At 39.9% G+C, this 18,441-nt stretch overlaps 1 protein-coding gene across 4 annotated transcripts in view; it reads right to left on the reverse strand.

Moving 5' to 3' along the window:
* The window catches only part of PRKN (parkin RBR E3 ubiquitin protein ligase), a 1,379,176-nt gene that overhangs the window by 224,934 nt on the left and 1,135,801 nt on the right, over window positions 1–18,441 (reverse strand). For all 4 annotated transcript variants that reach the window (XM_055391408.2, XM_019029889.4, XM_055391406.2 and 1 more), the window contains one exon: window positions 353–414. In XM_055391408.2, the coding sequence (XP_055247383.1) occupies window positions 353–414 (62 nt within the window). The remainder of the gene's footprint in view (window positions 1–352; window positions 415–18,441) is intronic.

The raw sequence follows: 18,441 nt of genomic DNA on the forward strand, positions 1-18,441 counted from the left end.
ATCCACCCACAGACAGCAACTTAGGAATGTCTATGACCATCGATCCCTCAGGCATAATTCATCTCTGCATTTATTTGTTTGCTCATCTGCCACTATGCAGTGCTTGCTTCCTGCTTGAGTCTTGAGATGAAATGCACTGGCAGATAGCAGATGTAGCAATTAATAACCTGTCAGGTCTGATGGATAGAAGAGGAAAAAAGTGTCCTCACACATATCTCCAGCATGGTTTTCTTCCTCATTTCAGGGCGCCCAGGGTCAGGAGACATACTCGGCCTCCCTGGGGAGCCCAAACTGTCTCATTAGCGTCTATCTTTCATGACAGTCTGATGCAGCCTTTGAGATGCCCACTCACCTGCTCTTCTCCCAGAATCCTGAAGTGATGGAGCTCTTTAATCAAGGAGTTGGGACAGCCAGCTGTTGGAAAGAAGAATTAATCACAAAAACGTCATTTTCACTCTGTGTGGTTATATGTTCTTACATACAGTTATGACTATCAACTGCCAGTGTTGCCTTTTGGGAGGACACAGACGTGTACCTGAAAAACACACATCTAACCAACCACAAAAAAAGCCAAACCCTCAAAAGAGCTATGGCCGCTGCCTGGCCTCCAACCGCACCTCTTTAGAAAACAGTTGCATGTGACTCTGGCCAGGCTTTCTCTCCCCTCTGATTATGATCTGGCCTTAGGATGTCATGCCACTCTGGTTCTTAGAAACATGTCCAGCATGTCACTGGTTCCTCATATATAGCCAGGATTCCGCAGGGCCGGAGTAGGGGAGTTGGTGACCACAGGCTCTGACTTATTCATCATGTCCTGTTCGCTCACCATCAAGGCCAGGGGCCTGCTCATTGAGAGGTAAGAGCAAAGGTCAGGTAGCTAGACATCCATTCTTTGGGGGGCTCAGCTGGCGGTTAGTACCTTGCCTGGTTTTGTCAAGAGGCTTTGTGAAGACCTATTAGATCTTGCGTTTGAGTTTGGAAAGGGCATCTTACGGAAGGACCAAGAGAGAAGGCCCCAGCAGTTCTGGTGCCTATCATTTTCTCGTTCCACCCAATCAATCCAAGCTCCTTCAGACTTTCACCTTTTCCTTCTTCAGTTGTAAAACAAAGTAAGTAAATAGGTAAAAAAAAAAAATATATATATATATGTATATATATATGCACACATACACAATTAAAATACATATGTATAAAATATTATATAATTATATTTAATGTGTAGATATGAGTTATATATATTTTTATATAACTCACATATATAAATTATATATGTAAATATATAATTTTATAGAATTATATAATTAATATAAATATTGGCCTAAATATATATACTTATATATAATAATATAACATATATAATAAATATTCTATGTAAAATAAAATACAGTTGACCCTGGAACTACATGGGCTTGAACTTTGTGAGTCCACTTATACACAGATTTTTCTTCTGCCTCTGCTACCCCTGAGACAGCAGGACCAACCCTTCCCCCTCCTCCTCCTCCTCAGCCACTAGCTGTGAAGAGAATGAAGATGAAAACCTTTATGACGATCTGCTTTCACTTAATGGATAGTTCATACATTTTCTCTTCCCGATGATTTTCTTAATAACATTTTCCTTTCTCTATCTTACTTTAAGAATATAGTATATAATACACATGACCTATAAAATACGTGTTCATAGACTATTGATGTTATAGGAAGGGCCTCTAGTCAACAGTAGGTTATTAGTAGTTAAGTTTTGGGTGAGTCAAAAGTTCCACATAGCTTTTTGACTTCAGGGATGTTGGTGTTCCTAAGCCTCACATTGTTCAAGGCCCAAATGTATAGATATATAAAATTTAGGCCAGTATATGCTTAATATCATTTAAAATGTGTTGCATCCCTGTCTTTTCAATAGAACTATTCCTCGATATTAGGTTGTAGTCATTTATACTATTATTTTTTTGAGTCAGGGTCTAACTCCAGGCTGGGGTGCAGTGTGTAATCATGGCTCATTGCAGCCTTGACCTCCTGGCTGAAGGTACTCTCTTGCTTCAGCTTCCTGAGTAGCTGGGACTACAGGTGTGTGCACCACCAAGCCTGGCTAAGTTTTTTATTTTTTCCTAATTTTTTGTAGAGATGGGGTCTCACTATGCTGTCCAGGCTGGTCTCAAGCTCCTGGGCTCAAGTGACGCTCCTACTTCAGCCTCACAAAGTGCCGGGATTATAGGCGTGAGCCACTGTAACTGGCTTATTTATATTATTCTCTCTGGAAACAAAATTGATATAAAAACCTGTTTCTTTGAGATAAGACCTATGGATTATATAATCTGTTGAACTTCCTAGTAAGGAAACTGGATTGTATGCAGGACATATCAACTAAATTATGGAGCCATTTCTCATATTCCTCAGCACTGTGATGTGAGAGTGGTCAGAAGCCCTGAGAGTGTTTGTCTGGGGGAGGGCAGGCTGAGGAATGAGAAAACCCGTATTCACACAGGTGAAGGTGCTCATTACAATACAGATTAGATTTGTGCATTGTTTCAGAGAGTAGGATTTCAACCAACAGAAAAAAATGGAATAAATTGCCTTATAAGACAGTAACTGCAGGTTTTTCAACACACGCTAAATGAATACTTATGCAGGATATTTTAGAGAGGAATTTTACTGGGTATGATGGTGAATTTATGTGTCTACTTAATTGGGCTAAGGGGTGCCCAGATAGCTGATGACATGTTATTTCTGGGTGGGTGTGTGAGAGTTTCTGGGAGAGACTGGCATCTGAGTCAGTGGACCAAGAAGATCCACTCTCAGCAATGTGGGCAGGCATCGTCCCATCCACTGAGGGCACTGAGGGCCTGCACGGAACAAGAAGGCAGAGAACGGTGAATGCTCTTTCTCTTCTAGAGCCTTAAAGATCAGATTTCCTGGTTCTCAGGCCTTCTGACTGCAACACATACACGACCCCCAAACCTGCCGCCCCTAGTTGTCAGGCCTTCAGACACAGACTGAATTAGACCAAAGGCTTTCCTGGTTTTCCAGCTTGCAGAAGGCGGATTGCGGGACTGCTTGGCCACCATAATTGTGTGAGCCCTTCCCCCAGTAAATGTCCTCTTGTCTCTTTCTCTTTATAGATCCTACAGACAGAAAGGTCCTGTTTCTTGGGAGAAGCCTGACTAATACACTGAGTTATTTCCAATTCCAAAATTCTATGGTCATGTAAAATGCTGGAACATAGCTTTAGCCTACATTATATAACATTTCATACGTTGAGAAAGTGCTTCATAAATGTTTACTGAGTAGTACAAAAGATTACAAAAATGTGAACCAAATTTAAACACATGTGTAAACAGGTGATGCCACCAAGAAAATAAATAAAAATCCTGGCCGGGCATGGTGGCTCACACCTGTAATCCCAGGACTTTGGGAGGCTGAGGCAGGAGGATCATAAGGTCAGGAGTTTGAGACCAGCCTGGCCAACATGATGAAACGCTGTTTCTACTAAAAATACAAAAATTAGTTGGACATGGTGGCGGGCATCTGTAATCCCAGCTACTTGGGAGGCTGAGGCAGGAGAATCGCTTGAACCTGGGAGGCAGAGGTTGTGGTGGGCTGAAATTGTGCCGATGCACTCCAGCCTGGGCAACAACAGCAAGACTCTGTCTCAATAAATAAATAAATAATCCAAGTGAATATTTTACTGGAAAACATAATACATTAGCTTTCACAGGCATGTCTGGTACTGTAGAGAAGGAAAACTAGATCCTTCAAGTGAGAAACAGATGCTTGAGCTGAGTGCTTCTCCAACTAGAGGCCACGGAGACTTGCAGGCTGAAGATTCTTTTTGAGAAGTTGTTGATTTTGGGGTTGCTATTCTGATGATTACCTAAACAATAGTAAAAATATATTCTGGATCATTTGACTGGCTTCAGTTCAAACAAAAACTGCTGTGAAATTCAGCCTCAAGTCAGTTCCTGCGCTTTGGATCTCTTTGGGAGCAAGTCATCAAAGTTTAGTTTCCTGAAATGAGTGAGAAAAGAGTGGATAGAAGGCAAGGGAGGCTTCCCCTGCCAGTGACGTCCCATGGTCTGGGGCCGAGTGTCCGAAGGGTAGAGTCACAGAAGAAGTTGTGGGGGAAGGGAGGCAGCCCACAGCTCAGGGTCCCAGGCCTGCTGAGATGGAACATTTGAATCTGGGCCAACTTGTCAGGGCCCTGTTCGGATCCCAAGCACTGCTTTAGTGTCAGTAAAATGACAGCCTCTGGCGTATTAAATTGATAGAGTCCATCAGAATATTTTGGTCTTGTACTTTCAGTTATATTTAATTGATATGTTTTTATTTGGGCCTTCTAGTTGTATAAGCATAAAGTATTTATAGCTCAGTTTATATCTAGACACATTGAAGACATATTGTCTTAAAAATAACTTCATTCGGCCAGGCGCGGTGGCTCACGCCTGTAATCCCAGCACTTTGGGAGGCAGAGGCAGGCAGATCACGAGGTCAGGAGATTGCGACCATCGTGGCTAATACAGTGAAACCCTGCCTCTACTAAAAATACAAAAAATTAGCCTGGCGTGGTGGCGGGTGCCTGTAGTCCCAGCTACTCGGGAGGCTGAAGCAGGAGAATGGTGTGAACCCAGCAGGCGGAGCTTGCAGTGAGCCGAGATTGCGCCACTGCATTCCAGCCTGGGCGACAGAGCGAGACTCCGTCTCAAAAAAAAAAAAAAAAAATATATATATATATATATATGTATATATATATATAACTTCATTCAACCTTGGGTGTTTTGGAGAATGTTTTGTTTCTTTACAAGTGGTCTTTTATGTCACTCAAACTTGAGAAAAATGGCTTTGACTTATTTTAATCCTGCATAAAATAAGAAACACAATTGTAAATTAGTTTATCTTCAGAATTTGTATTCTGGCCGTCTCCTAAGATACAAGTGAAAGGACTGATGTTGATGATAGCTCATATATAAATATCTTTAACAGAAGACTAGATAATTACTTGAAACAACTGGTAGGTTCAAAAAAACAACAAGCAAGACAAGACACAGCATAGACTTAGATGAGAAGAGCTGGAAGGCGTCAAGATATTTAAGAAGACCGTGGACGGCTATCTGCAAACTGTGCTCATCACAGGGACACTAGTGTGGGAAATGGCCAGATATAAACTCAGTGTGAAGATGGGGCTTAAAAATAACAAAACTGGAACTGCAAGACGGGCCCACAGAATGCATTCGCGTAGGGAGACAGGAAAACGTTAGTGGAGGGGGCGGAGGTGGCAGAGAGGAAAAAATGGGCCTGACGAATAAAAACCACAGTACTACTTCTGGATGTGGAGCAACAGAGACCATGTCCGATCCTTCCATGCCCTTTAAGCATCACCTCCCTCACATATGGGTTCTTCTGCATTGATTTTTGGTAAATCTGCGTTGACTCTTAATGACTGCATGTTACTTTATGTAATAAGTATTCCTGATGTAATTGGTGAGTAAGCGCTCACGTGATTTTTTTCTTTGGGTGTTTGATGGGTGAAACTGGTATCAAACTCACTGCTTTTCAACTTTTGAGATTCAATTTTTCCTCATTCTGAAAAGCTAAAAAAGTCATCTCCAGAACTCTGAACTCTTTATTTTATCTCAAAGATTCCCGGCAGCATCTCTGAGACTATAATAGAAGTGTCTGGACATCTATTGGCATTTAAAATATTTGTATATGCCATATTATGTCATCATTTCTCTTAAGCACAAGGTTCTCCTTAAATTGTTATTCTGTCCTTTCTAACATGGGAAATATTCTCTTTGCTCAAGAAAACAGAACACACAGGAATCGAGTAGTGTTTTTACCTACTGACACTGTGTTACCTTTCTTGACAAGAGCCTATTCTTCTCTATCTTTTCCCTCTTTTCTTGTCCTGGACTCCACTTTTAAAGCCCGTCCTGCTGTCCTTGGCAATTTGAAAGAGAATGTCACCTTGTTCCATGCCATCCTCATGCCGTACTCACAAGTTTGTGCTCTTCTGTCGTGTTTTTCCTCTAGCTATTAAACCCCTCACTCATCTCTTGCCTGTGTTTTCTAAAAATCTGAGCTCATTGGTGTTCAATGAATACCAGCTTTTTGGTATTAAAAATGAATAAGACAATTTGTTAAAAAGCGTATAAACACAGGATTGAATCTTATTTTAAAGGACAACTGCGAAACCGGGCTCTATATTTCAATTAGTATCTGTAATCAACATTTACTTTCATTCTGTTGCTATACCATAAAGGTCATTTTATCATCTAACCGGGAAGCTCCTCAATGAAAATGCGTCACAAAGTTGTGTAGCATTTCCAAAGTCACTGACAGCTACTGAGAAAAAGCAACCCCAAACAAAACAAAACAAAACAAAACAAAACAAATACCTTTGAGAGATTACTGAGCCATAATGTTTTCAGAAAGCTTTTGGTGAATTTCCTCAACAATCACGCTGTAAAGTAGGGAAAACTCATTTGGAAAATATATTCCATTGAGAAGCATTAAAAACCACATGAGTCTTTGATCACTATTTTTTCTTTTAATTTCTTTGCAAATCATCACAGGAGCAATTGTGATATCCTTTGGGTTCAATGGAAAATCGTGAGCACCCAGGCTTGGGATAGAAATGGAAATGGATTTCAGCTCTCTGATGTGCTCCTAGCACTGGCCACATGACACAAATAATCTGCAATTTGCAGATTGCTGCTGTTTGGTGTGAAACGCTTTGAGGATTAATTTCTCTCTCGGCTATAGCTTAGAATCCTTAATGTGGGCTTGACAATTACAGTAACCTTCTATTTCCCCCCTAAGTACAACTTAGAAAAGGAAATCGACTAACGACAAAATGGCATCAAAAATAAATGATGATTCAATGTGATCAAAGACAATGCAGCGAGACTGAACACTGACCTCTGAGCACAAGCCAGAGAGCATGGGCCACAGCTGGGCTGCAGCAGTGAAGGAATCCAGTGGGGCGGCTTGCTACTCCAGCTAAGCTGGGTTGATTAGGGTTGCCATACACTGTGCTGAAGTAGCCATTTCTGAATTAGTCTGAGAGCCAGGCGTTAATAGGATCCATGGAAAACTCACTAAGCTGTCTCGACAGAGCAATTGCATTCAGTCAGCAGCAGGACTTTATAGAATCAAGTTTAAAGCATTATCGTTTTCATAAATAAAGCCAAGCTTTTTTTAATCCTTTCTCTCTGCTGATGGGTTTTTATTTATAAAGGATTATTCATGCATTCTTTCTCCGTAGCCAATACTTGCTGTCTCAAGATATCCTAAGCCAGTTAAGGAGAATCTTGAAGATACTCACCTTCCACCTAATAATGTACTTATAGGTATACACACGGGAGAGTAACTTACATGGTTACACAAGGAGACATGTAATAGAATATTTACTGCAACATTTTTGTAATAACAGCAACAACAAAAGGACACACCTAAAATGACCATCAACAGGAGAAGAGATAAAATCATTCAACAAATAGCCATTGTGCACCCACTTTGTGCCAGGCACTATTAGGACACTTGGGTCGCAGCCGTGAAAAATTAAAACAGACAAAAATCCCTCATTGGAGCTTGCATTCTAAAGGGGCAACAGACAGTAAAAATAAACTAATAAGTAGGTAAATGATGTAACATTTTGGATGGTCATTAGCACTGTGTGGAAAAAAGAAAATACAACAGTATAAAGGGCAGGGTTGGCTAATGTAAAATTAAGTGTTCATTTCTTATTGAGACCATGACACTGAAGCACAGATTTTTAGGAATTGAGTTAATATGAGTTAGCTAGAGTGAAATGTATCAAAACACGTAAATCTCAAAATCATAAAGTTGAGAAAAAAGTTGCAATTGTTTATGCACAATGCAATGTCATTTACAGAAAGTTTAGAGAATCTATTAAACAATGTCGATGCACGCAAATATACTAAGAATATAAAATAATGCCTGCAAATGATAAATGCCCCTGAAGTATGTATCAAATTCAAGGGAAGAGGAAAGAGGAACAGGACCATAGAAGGGCACTGCTATTCAAATCTGTCTTAAAGTGTATTATAATAATTGTTAAAAAGAAAAGCTAATACTTCTATGATGCTTAGTAGGAACAAAACACTCTTTACAGTGTTATGCGTGTAATTCATTTAATACTCATGACAACCCTATAAGGCAGGTACTATTTTTATCCCCATTTTAAAGACGGCGAAATCGAGGCAGAAAAAGAACTAAACTAATGAAGTCATCAAAGCCGGGTAGTGTGTACATGGACATTGATTATGCTACTTTAAATATCTAACTGGATGTCTGGAACTTTTCATAATAAAAAACTCTAGATGAAAACTTTAAAGTACATCTAAAAATAACCTTGGAAAAGACTGAATAAAAATTCAATAACGTATAGACCTGAGTTTGTGAACATATATGAGCATGAATGTAGTCTGGAGAAGGAAAACCTTCCAATACAACCACTAATTAGTAGACATAACTTATCTGAGTAGTATAGCATGAAACTTTGTAAATTTTGATGCTTTCAGAATGAGCTGAAAGAAGCCATGAAATATTATCTATTCAATTTCTTACTTGTAGATAAGGCAGTTACCAGTCCAGAAGACGCGAAGTATCTTTTAGGAGCTCAGCATAGTGTGTATGAAGCTCAGATAGCTGTGATTTCATAATTTATATTAAAATTGATGCAGATTGGTATTTTCTGGTTTTTTGCAGCTGCTGTATTAATCCAAACATCCTTGCTGGGTCAACTTCTAGTGGCTATGAGACTATCCATCTTCCAATGAGGTGCCAGGGAAGAATCAGTCTCATTGATAATGAGACACAATCAGAAATTTTCATTTCACAAATAATATTATCCTTATTGGCCGGAGGTGAATTCCAAGCAAACATTCATTGATTCTTCATCGAACAACTCTTGAGTGTACACTTACTATGCGTAACGCCAGGGGCCATAGAGAAATCATAAATGAATCAGACAGGGATTCTGCCTTCCTGGAGCTTGCAGAAGAAATAAGACGCACACCAACAAACCAAGTAGATGTAGAAAGAGCCAAGTGAGCAGAGAGCAACCAAAGAGGTATAAAAAAAGAAAAAGAGGAGGTGGCTTGTAATCAAAGAGGCCAAAGCCTGGAATGTTTGAGGAATCCAAGCAGCTGCTTGGCTGCAGATGAGAATTGAAAGCACCTGCATACACACAGCCTACCTACTGGGGCTGAGAACTGAGACCACTGAGACCTAATTATTTGTTCCAGAAAAATTCTGCCCTGGAAGATAAGCTTGTAAAGCAATAAATAACTTCACTGTTTGCTTCAAGAAACTCCTGCAAATAATTTAACCAGACAGTTTGCTCATCTGAGTAGCCATCTCTCTTAACAGGAAATCAGACGGTTCACCTGGGCAATAATAGCTCTTGTATAAGACAACAGTTTGCTTATGAAGGCTTCCTCAGGACTTTGTCTCACTGTGTCCACTGACCCCAAACTACTACGTCATTAATCTGCTCAACTCCAATCAGTTTCCCACCTTGAAAGACCTGCAATAAGCGCTTAAGCCCAGATCCCTAGGCTCTATGAACACCCTCCTCTGACCTCTGTTTCCTGTGACACCTCCATGACTGTCCACACGATGGTGTCACTTCCTGCACTAGATCTAATCAGCGCTGCTCTGCAATAGATTTTCTGTGGTCATTTGGGAGATTTGAGACAGAGGACAAGGTAGAACATGCAGTAACAAAAGATGAAAAACACTTCTCATTTTTCTTATTCGTACGTCATTACAATGTCAAAACAACTTAAATATTTTGAATTGTGTGTATATTCTTGGCGCTTTGCCTTCACCTTTGAATTTCATAAAGTTCTTCCTTTGTTATTGACCTATATTTTGAGTGATTGTGATGATACATTTTAGAGGGCAAGTGTTTTCAACATCCAGCATCCCTCAGATCACAAATTTAATTTGGCTGGTCAACACATGAGTGGCCACTGGGAATGGGAGGCTCTCAGAGTGAAAAGGGATCCTTATCCATCATTTTCTTTCTCCTGCTGCTCTCAAAAGTTTGTCCTTGGTTGACATCAGAGAAAGGAAAGGGAGGAAGTGAAGGAGATGGAATTTTGTGCTCTCTTTAATGTGTTTTTCCACAGATTATGGTGGTTGGTTGGTTACCTGAGTGAACATGTCAATGTCTAGTTAACGTTGGGGGAAAGAGAATCTGTGGGACTGTCATCCCCCAAGTGGGTGCAACCAAAAAGGGCACTTAGGTTAGGCACATCCCTGTCAGATAAGGCCTAGTTAAATAGGGTCTAGAGGGTCAGCGGGGCACCTAATTATCATGGTTAATGAAGTTTCTTTAGGAGAAAAGAATTCTGAGTTCCAAACAATGTATAGACATGAACATTTATGGAACACTCCCCTGTTTATAAACTGGAAACTTGTGTAATTTATATTTGTACCCTATACTTCGCCATAGAGTGTGCTCTGTAAACTGGCCTTCCTTGTAGGGCATGTTCCTGAATAGGGCATATTCAGGCACTATTAAGTTTGGGAAAATAAATCATATCCAAAACCAGTATTAAATAAATATAAGTCATCGGACTTTAGGAATTGATGCAATTCCTTAAACGGAGGAATTTCTTAAATGGACACAATTCCTTAAAAATGAGGTAAAGAGAGGGGCTGGGGGTAAAGTGGAATGGGGCAGGGGAACAGAAAAGAGTTTATAGTTTTACAAGTACTTAATGCTATTTTTTGTTTTTGAATTTTGTATTTTAAATTCATTTCAGTAATTTCCCTTGTCACTTTAGTACTGTGCATTTGGTTTCTTTTATTCATCGTAGCGTAGGCATAATTGCATTCATTACTGAAAGGCATCTTTCAAATTCTTATAAAAAACAAAACCCAATACTTTTGTAAGCACTCTAAATATTGCCACTTAAATTCCTCACTGCTTTTATATAGCATCCCTGCTTTTATATATTTAGAGTGTATATGCTGGGGTGAGATACATTTGAAAGAGATGATGAAAATAAAACAAAAATCCAATTTAAAAGACAACTAATAGCTTCTATGATGGGGGAAAACCCACACAGCTTTGAGTATATTGTTAATTACACTATGGTTTGATTGCCCAGATCTTTGCATTTTATCACACGAGAATTAGTAATTTTTCTTTATTTTAATTAGCCAAAATGATGAATCTGAGCACGTCTCATCTGTCAGAGAGTTTTACCAATGAGCTCAAATTTGCTATCCATGTTTTGCAGTGCAGCATCACAAGTGTTCAACCAGGTGCCTCTAAAACACGAGACCTTGAGCCCTGGTATGCGGCTCAGGTGACTGCACCATGGCCCTGGTATAAGCAACTCCAGACAGTTAAATCCAGCCCTTCATCCTGCACACTTACATAAGAAATTCATTTGTAGACAATTTTTTTTGTTGTTGTTTGTTTGTTTTTTGACACGGAGTCTCGCTCTGTGTAGGCTGGAGTGCAGTGGCGCAATCTCGGCTCACTGCAACCTCTGCCTCCCAGGTTCAAGCGATTCTCCTGTCTCAGCCTCCCCAGTAGCTAGGACTAGAGGCGCCCTCCATCATGCCAGGCTAATTTTTTTGTTTTTTTAGTAAAGACGGGGTTTCACCGTGTTAGGACAGGACGGTCTAAATCTCTTGACCTCATGATCCACCCGCCTTGGCCCCCCAAAGTGCTGCGATTACAGGTGTGAGCCACCGCGCCCAGCCCAAAAATTTGTTTTAAGCAAGCACTTATCAACTAGAAAATGAAGCTCAATAGACACAGATATCGTTAGTGTGTCAAAGCTGAAGATTATCCTAGGAAAAACTTTCATCTATCTGCATTTGTGTGTTTACAACTTCCTCTATCAGCCAGACACGGTGGCTCACACCTGTAATCCCAGCACTTTGGGAGGCCAAGGCAGATGGATCACCTTAGGTCAGGAGCTTGAGACCAGCCTGGCCAACACAGTGAAATCCTGTCTCTACTAAACACACACACACACACACACACACACACACACACACACACACACACACAAAATAGCCAGGCGTGGTGGCATGCCCTTGTAATCCCAGCTACTGGGGAGGCTGAGGCAGGAGAATTGCTTGAACCTGGGAGGCAGAGGTTGCAGTGAGCTGAGATTGTGCCACTGCACCAGCCTGGGCAACAGAGTGAGACTCTGTCTCAAAAAAAAAAAAAAAGTTTCTCTATGTACCAATTTTTATTTTAAGAACCTTCATAGGCATGAGTAAAGCTACTGCAGTGAAAGAACCTGTCAAAGGTCATTTCGCCACTTCTGTGCTGTCCTTTTGGTCTAAGTTCACAAAGTGTTTGTTTCCATTGTATTTGCTGTTTTTGTGTTTGGTTATTTAGTGACTTTAAAAATGTCAATTAACTACCATGCCCAATAAGTACATAAGCAAAAGGAGTTTTTTTGAGAAGTGTTGAGAGAGAAGAGGCCTGGAATCTAAAAACACAGATAATGTGCTGAACGGAAGAAGGTCACAGAAGAGGATATGCTGAAGTCTGAGGTTTGAGTCACTGGACAATCAGAAGCAAAGACTTACTTATGGACAAGGTGAAGGGCGTTGGGCCTATGTCATCAACAGTGAGCAAGAGACAGGAAATAGAATGGAAGAAATGAAGGAAAAATGGAATCGCTGGCCTGAGAATGAACATCAGCAATTGGTTTGACTCAGAAGGCTGAGATTCTGTTTGAGGACTTAAAGGTGAGGGATGGGAAAGTGGTCCTGCCGAGCTGCTCGTGCAGAGGGTGTGGAAGCCATGCTAAGCTAGTGAGTTCCGACAAGGGCTCCTTTCCTGCTTCAGGTTTTATCACCAATTCAATATTTACTGCGCAGAGAGCTGAGGACACACATTAATGAAACAGTCCACTCTCCACAGTGCTTAGGGCGTCCTTCGCTCATACTTCTTTGAACATATCCACTCTCTTGTCTATTTTACATTATAACACCTCCAGATGAGAGAAGGAGTTTTTGACTTAACTTGTTACTCCCCAGCTCACCATGCCCAGAGCTCCACACATGACTGAATGGTGAATTTGGAATCATTGCTTTCATCTACTGGTTTTTACCAAAGTGTAAAGTGCATTTTCTAAGTGGCTCTCCGGCTCACAGAAAGTAACAGTTTTAAAGGAGATATTTTAAAAGGTAGAATTTCCAATGACAACCCAATTCTTTGGATAATTCGTCTTATTTTATAATAGCAGAAACATTCGTATATGAGAACACCAACTCTTGTTAAAACATTGAGATTAGCTTGAAACAATGTAGAGTCTCTAAAGTTGAAAGTTCTTCTTTGAAGATCTATACATTACAATGTTGGGTGCAGCAGATATAATCTGAACTAGGAAAGACTGCATCTGCAGACTATTATTATTATTATTATTTTTGAGACAGAGTCTGGCTCTGTCGCCTAGGCTGGAGTGCAGTGGTGCGCGATCTAGGCTCACTGCAAGCTCCGCCTCCCAGGTTCACGCCATTCTCCTGCCTCAGCCTCCCAAGCAGCTGGGACTACAGGCGCCCGCCACCTCGCCTGGCTAATTGTTTTGTAGTTTTAGTAGAGATGGGGTTTCACTGTGTTAGCCAGGATGGTCTCGATCTGCTGACCTCGTGATCTGTCCGCCTCGGCCTCCCAAAGTTCTGGGATTACAGGCGTGAGCCACCGCGCCTGGCCTGCAGACTATTATGAATTTTATAATAAGGATAAATGAAACCAGACGTTAAGTGTCATAAATGCATGAATTGAGTTCAGAGCTGTCGTCTTATGACTCAGATCCACGTTCACCCAGGTTGGGAAGCTCAACGCTACATCCATGCAGCTGATCCCAGCATAGGCCTGACATAGGAAAAAGACTATGGGAGCCCTTGTGCCAGTGACTAAATTCCAACCAGCATTTTTCTAGTGAGATGGCCTATTCCAACACACACACACACACACATACACACACATTTTGTAAGATCTTGAAAACCATAAACCAAAATAGATCCATGATTTACTGGTTAATTTTTTGATGATAAACTAGAGCATTACCAAAAAGCCTAAAATGTTTTTCTGTTTGACTTTCGTTCCTTACTTTTTTTCTTTCTGGTGATATGATGGCACTCTGAGCACACAGGACATAGGTTATATATAGTTCCTTTAGATTCTCTTTAAAATTTTCAGGAACAATGAAAAATAATATATTGACTAGGTAGCAGTTAGGACAAATGGTGTTAAGCTATTCTAAAAAGACAATGTTTAAGCTAAAAAACACATCTTGGGATAAGAAATAAAATTCAGTTACATAATGGCACTATCAGGGTATAGCATCAAGGCATATGTGTTTTTCTCTTCTCTTCTTAGAAGCGTTGGTGTCAGATTATCATTTCCAGGTTTTTTTTTTTCCTATTTAGGAGAAGTTCAGGAAATGCTTAATATTTACAATTCCCTTTTTAAAGGTGCTTTTCAAAATTAAAATAGCTTTGTTTTCATTGCCATTATAAAATATTAAAATAGTTGAGAAAGGTAGAAATTAGCAATTTTACCACCCAGAGACAGCCACCAGTGTTTTTTTATGAATCATCTCCTAGATAACTCATTGCATGCCCTTACATCAATACACATAGGATTTTAAAGATGTTGCATCATACTATGCATGACATTCTGTAACTTGTTTTTTCCACCTAATAATAGGAATGGGCATCATTTCATGTCAAATGATACAGACGTACATCATCGTTTTTAATGGCTACACACCTTTGCAATATCCTTGAGGCAAACCCTAATGATCACATTGGTGTCAGTGAGTCACCTAGACATGCATATTTGCAAACCATTCAGAGGCATTAAATTGGACACACTCCCCAAAGTGCGACTACCACCGGGTTAAAGTACCGTTCCATTTAACATTTCCATCATTCCTGCCAAAACACTCTTCAGAATTTGTCTACAAACTTACACCACCAATCACAGTGAGGCCAATGTCCCCCACTTTCCCAGAGTATTAGAGACACAACCCTCCCCTCCTTGGTTGTATGTGTATTCATCTCTTCTTCCTTCCTGAGATGAAGCTTGGCATCACTCCACTCTGAGAGAAATGAGAACAGTTTTTGCATTTCACCTTAATCAGATCAAATTAGGACAGGTGGCAACCCTGCAGGCAACATAATTATGAAAAATGTCTGTGCTCAATACAGCCTGTCCTTCCAGCTTCCCAATCAAATAGGACACCAGAGCCCAACCTTTCTATTTCAGCTGGTGACTCATAGAGCAGTCACCCACATAATTGCTCTGAATATAATGGTGCTGCAAAATCTGAAATGAAACATAATATAAAAAGCACAAAAATCTATTTTGTAAGATTAGTTAATTTAATATAATAATAGTTCTTCTATTATAATCTTCATGTGCCAAACTGGGGGGAAAAACCTTATGGCTGGCCTGTTATTAGAAGAAAATCTTTTAACATATCCCCCTTACACCTGCCATCCAAAGGTAAAAAGAAATGATGTTGAGGATTCCCTGGTTTTATTGTAAGAGAGTAGCTGTTGTCCTTCCAATAAAAAGTGTGCAATGAATATCTGTTTAAATAGATTTGAGATAAGCTGAAGCTGGATACAAAACTCCATTATACATCAGGGGGATCCTATACCCAGCTTCATTTAGGATATTGCTTCTCAGAAGACATCCCGAACACCTCAATAACAAATGTTATATTGAAAATGTGCTCAGTAACAATTGCGGGATGAGTCTCTGTGCAGCGATTTTTCAGCCTGTCAAAATTATACTATCACACCATGGAAACAAATTAAACAGCACAAGCCTGGCTGCCGGGATGGCTGTATTAGCAATGCAGTGCTATTTCATAAAGAATGCATTGCTTCAGATCTGTCAATGAATGTCAACAATGGCTTCTCCATTTGTATGAAGCCCAATTTGTATTTGGAGAAAAACCAAACAGAACACTTCAGAATCTGGTTCCATTTCTTCCCAACATTTAGATTAAAAGAAAAAAGCCCGGTTATCTTATTTATCTGTAGTCAGCGTTCCTTTTCTAGGGAGGCACTTGGGAGGAAGCCTCAGAGTGTGAGTTAAGCACTAACATTCTCTTTCTGAAGCACACGGGCACCATTAAATGCTTACTGACAGCTCAGAGAAAACACAATCTATGTGCTACACATTGTACAAGAAGGTTTTGTTGATATATTAGATTCATATATGTGAGCTTTGGTTTTCTTGTATTTGTGAAATGTGGCTTAGCTGTGTATTACGGCTTTTTGTGACTAATGAGTGAGTCTTGCTTCAGAAATGATTACAGTTATGTCAGAATAAAGTCAAATAATCAGTATTAGTAGATGAGCTCTTAGAAAACAGAAGCCCTCTTTTGCAGATAGATATGTCATACCAAAGAGAAATTAAAACCCAAGACTCTGTTCTAAACCCCAAATAGAGACTGCTATATTCACATCTCAAATTTTGTGTATCTAACAATTAAGTTAAATAGTGATTGTCAATTAAATAGCGTTCAAATTGTAGCTCAAACCGAATAAGAATTTCTTGTCCCTGGAGTGGATCTATGTAGACATCAACATTTTAAGACACAAAGGGATGATGAGTTTCAGGCTTTGTTGCAGAAGTTTGGACAGCCGTTTGGCTCTTCCCTAGCAGTCCTGAAGCACATGAAGTAGGTGGTCCTCCTGCCTTCTTGCCTTTTTATTTTCTACAGCTGGCTCTGATTACAGCCCTGAGGACTTGACACAGCAGAAGACAACCCAGCCAGGCAGCAGGTTCAATACACAGCTGAAATCTCACTGACCTCTACATATTTGGCTCCAGTAACCTCTTATGTATGTATTTATTTTTTAAGATCATGTTCTCAGTCTCCATAAGGGTAAATTTGTAAGGAAGAATTTCTTTAATTGTTTTTCCAAACATGCAATTCTGTGCCTCAATCGCCTCTTTTTTTAAAAAAAGAACAGTTAGGGTGTCACTCTGTCACCCACTGTCGAGATCATAGCTCACTGCAGCCTCAAACTCCTTGGCTCCTAGGAGCAATGCTCCCTCCAGCTTCAGCCTCCAGAGTAGCTAGGACTGCAGGTATCTGCCACCATGCCTGGCTAATTTTTAAATTTTTAATATAGAGACAGGATTTTGCTATGTTGCCCAAGCTGATCTAGAACTCCTGGCTTCAAGTGATCCTCCCACCTCAGCCTCCCACAGCACTGGGCTTACAGGCGTGAGCTACTGTGCTCAACCTGCACCTTTGGTTTTGTCACTATATTGCCATAGCAAAATCCAGGTCAGTGGGACTTGAGTTTTGGTTTTCTCCACTGAGTTCCACGTTCTTGCTCATCTTTACTCCAGCTACCCTGGTGTAGAAATGAAATTACCCCAGTCCTCATGATGCAAGCACTTATTCTGTGCCAACACCTTAAGCTCCATTTCTAAATGAGATTTTGTGAAATCAATCAATCGATCAATATTAAAACTCAAGACTAAAATCTGTCTTTGATTTTTGTTCTTCCTACTGCTATTTCCACTGAAAAAAAAATTCTCTTTCATGTGTCCACGGTTAGAATATCCTTGCATTCTTTCTGTTGAAATAGTATGGTTCTAGTATTCACTAGCTATGAGATATTAAAGAACAGAAGCCATCTTTCTCATTATGTTTTATAACAGAGAAATATAACTCCCCAATTTACATCTAAGTTCGTCTTAATAGTGCCTTATACAAAAAGTCCCTGAAGAATTACAACAGTTGGCGATTCTGCAAAGTGCCAAGGGACTGATTCTGAATCCAGAGCAACAACAACCAATTATGAAGAAATGGTCTCTGTGGCTAGTATGGTCTAGACACTAGCAAGCTACATATAATGAGACTGCTCTCTCCTTTCAAAGGCTGTGATTTAAATTTATAGGTGGGGTCAATGGGTTAATTTTCACTGCCTTGTTTTCACTACACTTACTGCTATTGAGGGGCCTTAAAATAGCTCTGCTATCAGAACTCACTAATCCAAATCAGTTTATAAAAACACTCTCAGATTAACAAATCAATGATACTTACACACCACAAAATTGGTTACCACTTAAAGGCTTTATTCTGACTAGATTTATAGCCTGCATAAATCCCATTCTCATGTAATTTAGATGGAAGACAAGCAAGAGGTATCTCTGCTGTCTACTCACAGCAGTGTAGGCCAAAAAGGAGAGAGATTCTTTATTATTGATGTTTAGCAGCTTGTGTTTAAAAGCTATAAAGAAGATGCAATGAAAATATGATAGATCAATTCCTAAATTTCCAGTATAGTTTACAAAATTTTAAGAGGGATTAAGGATGCTAGTAATTAACTTAAAAATAAAGGTATCATTATATGTCTGTGTAACAGAGATCATTTCAGAAACAAAAAATCAAGATTTTTTTCTTT

Source organism: Gorilla gorilla, chromosome 5 (assembly GCF_029281585.2).
Source record: "Gorilla gorilla gorilla isolate KB3781 chromosome 5, NHGRI_mGorGor1-v2.1_pri, whole genome shotgun sequence".
Classification (NCBI taxonomy): domain Eukaryota; kingdom Metazoa; phylum Chordata; class Mammalia; order Primates; family Hominidae; genus Gorilla; species Gorilla gorilla.